Source organism: Odontomachus brunneus, unplaced genomic scaffold (assembly GCF_010583005.1).
Source record: "Odontomachus brunneus isolate Ranch 3 - 2012 unplaced genomic scaffold, Obru_v1 Obru_scaffold_258, whole genome shotgun sequence".
NCBI classification, from domain to species: Eukaryota; Metazoa; Arthropoda; class Insecta; order Hymenoptera; family Formicidae; genus Odontomachus; species Odontomachus brunneus.
Window position 1 is genome coordinate 90413 of NW_022639708.1, and position 3307 is coordinate 93719.

Consider the following 3307-nt stretch of genomic DNA (forward strand, 5'->3'; position numbering starts at 1 on the left):
TATATATATATATATATATATATATATATATATATATACACATACATATATATATTTACTTATACATATACATATATATATTTTTTTTTTGGAGGACTTTTTTGTTCAATTTGACCTAAAGTATAGGTAGACGAGGCAGTCGTCGCTAGTATAACTCATTTACCATATTCTGCATGATTATTCACAAGTTTTCTACAATTAATATCTCGATAATTATTGCGAATATCGCAAAACGGTATAGGACTTTTATGTTCCCCTCAATCTGTTTTATGTCCCCACAAAATGTCCGGAGGAGAGTGTGAGACACCCTGTATATTCTATAAGATTTTATTTAATAATTCATTTAATTGTTAAAAAAGATTAACTATAAATTCTTTACAAATTTGATATTGATTAAATATATATACATACATGTGTGTGTGTGTGTGTGTGTGTGTGTTTAATCAATACCTTTGTAAAGAATTTGTAGTTAATCTTTTTTAACAATTAAATAAACGAATTATAAAATACAAAAATAACGAAATAAAATCTTATAGAATTTTATTAATTTGATCTATGCTATATATTTTCAAAAAATTAAATATTTAAAAAATATATATATAAATATAGTTATACATAATTTTATATAACAATACTCTAACTATGAAATCATTATAAAATACTATAACTATAATCATTATATAATATTATAACTATAAAATCATTAAAAAAAATTTTTTTTTTATTTTAGTTTAAATTAACGCCTTAACAAAATGTTGAATTTGGAATAGTTAGTGTGAAAATTGTTATAGTAAAATATGTATTTTACCTAAAGATGGATCATACAATCCACCCTTTAGAGGATGCCCAAGGATGTTGAAAGACAGTGGTGTTCTAATTTTTGTTACACTTAAATTTCTTACATCATTAGCTGTAAATACTGAGAACATCAAATATTTTGGATCCAAGTGTTTTGGCGTTGTACGTGACTTATATCTGAACTTGTTCATTGTCATGATGTTTTTTAATTATTATAAATCTGTAAAAATATTGAATTAGATTTTAAAATATTTCGTAACATATATATTTCTACTAAATACGTGGATTAAAATGCTTTAAGAACGTTTCAAATATCACATGCAGATAACTTCCTAACCTATGTAGATAACCTATGTAGATCAATTATTACAAAAACTATAATTATTAAAATACTAAAAAGTCTATTTTAAAGGATGCATCTATATATGAAACGTAATTAAGGTTCTTCTAATTGTTATTGTCATCTTTGATTAATATTAAAATTATCTAAATTATTTTGCCATTAACGAAAAACGGTAAAACTGAGAGACCTCTCCTCCTCACTAATTTGGTTGAAACTTAGTAATATTATGTAATTAGATGCGTAAAAAAGGAATATGAAAGAAAAAAATGTCGCTCGTCCTACCTTGCATAGGGGTCTTGCTAATCTTTTCAGTATTTATTTTAGTATGTAGTAGACTCATATACTAAGGTGAAGATTTAGTAGAACATTCTCCCTTGTGTAGGAGTCTTGCTAATCTTTTCAGTATTAACGATTTTTAATATATTGTAAACTAATTTATTTAGTAAGGCGAAAATTTAATGGATATATTCTCTGTGACAACATGTAAAAGTACACAAATGTGAAATATGTATGTACTTATAATGTATTTCTTATATTTCTATGAATATCTAAATATCTAATAAATATCTTTGCTTTACTAAATAAATGAATCTACAATATACTAAAAATTGTTAATACCAAAAACATTAGCTAGACCCCTATGCAAGAGAGAATGTTCTACTAAATCTTCACCTTACTAAATGTATGAGTCTACTATATACTAAAATGAATACTGAAAAGATTAACAAGACCCTTACACAAGATAGGACGTATGAATCGCAAGCAAAAGCAACATACATTTAACACTATGCAAGATACATTTTTCTTTTTGTTTTAGAATGTTATTTTTATTTTATTTATTGTTATTTATATCAAACCGAGTTGGACGAAGTCCCCCCCGAATCCCTGACCAGGGGCTTCGTCCCCTGGACCCCCAGTTCATCGTTTGCAAATGTTTGAATGCTAATGTTTCAATAATGCTGTGTTATCCATGTATGTTCAAATATATGGTAAAACTGAAGGAGACCCTTTCTTCTAACTGATTTGGTTGAAACTTTGTAATATTAGGCGATTTTTGACAATCGTTTGGTACATATATCTGGTTGTCATTGACCTAATTTACACCAAACATTTAATATATGTACTAAGTATCTGTACAATATAAATGTCCAAAATACAATTCTAGAGACGTCGCAGAGATATCTGGATATCTCTGGAAGATATTTTGGATATTTGTGTTGTATGAATATTTAATACATATATAAAATGTTTGATGTAAACTTGCCCAATAACAACCTGGTACATGTACCAAACAATCGCCAAAAATTATGTAATTAGATGCGTAGAAAAGGAATATGAAAGTATGCACATATACGCTGTCGACATAACAGATTGTATAACCTCAAAACTTTATGTCATCTTTTACCGCATTATAACTTTACCATCATCATCATCGATCATTACGATTAACGAGCGACATTTTTTACTTTCATATTCCTTTTCTACACATCTAATTAGATAATATTACTAAGTTTCAACCAAATCGGTGAGGAAGAGAGGTCTCCTTCAATTTTACTCTTAAGATATACTTACACATATACTTTTCCAATATAAATATAAATGATAAGAGTAAATAATAAAAATAATTAACGATCACTATAAAATAACGATATCCAAACTATCGTTTATACCATGACAGAGAAGGCAACTACGCCGGCTTTAAGGTCCTTGCACAATGCCAGGAACAGGCAATAGAAATAGGCATTAGCCAATAGGAACAGAAAGTAGAAATAATTGACCAATCCGAATTCCTATTCCCTGTTCTTATTACCTGTCGCCTGGCTTTCTGCAAGGGCCTGTGTGCTTCCCGCTTAATATGCCGTATGCTTAGAGCATATACAGGGTGTCCCACAACTGGTAGAACACGTGCTACGGGTAGGTAGGGAATGTAATTTGGAACTAAAAGTTCCTCTTCCATTTCTGACAATTAGTTAACGAGATATTAATTAATTAAGTCTGCCAAATCCTTCGCGCCCTGAGTGAGCGCTCAGGGACGTAGGACTCCGTGAGTTCCTCAAGGGTTCTGCTTGTCCGTTTTTCTCCCCTTTTTGTACATACATACTAAAATCATTCATGATACTCAACCATCGACATGCAGAAAACATTCAAGTCACCTACGCACTCGAA

The 3307-nt window shown here is 29.4% G+C and overlaps 1 protein-coding gene across 4 annotated transcripts in view; it reads right to left on the reverse strand.

The window, feature by feature from the left end:
* The window catches only part of LOC116852829 (DNA-directed RNA polymerase I subunit RPA1), a 38904-nt gene extending 35853 nt beyond the window's left edge, over positions 1-3051 (reverse strand). Inside the window, exons 1-2 of one of the 4 annotated variants that reach the window (XM_032833535.1) lie at positions 2812-3025; positions 809-1018 (exon numbers count right to left, since the gene is read on the reverse strand). In XM_032833535.1, coding sequence (XP_032689426.1) covers positions 809-995 — 187 coding nt within the window. In that variant the 5' untranslated portion in view covers positions 996-1018; positions 2812-3025. The other 3 variants (XM_032833533.1, XM_032833534.1, XM_032833536.1) reach the window with 3 other exon arrangements.
* Between the last annotated feature and the right edge of the window lie 256 nt (positions 3052-3307).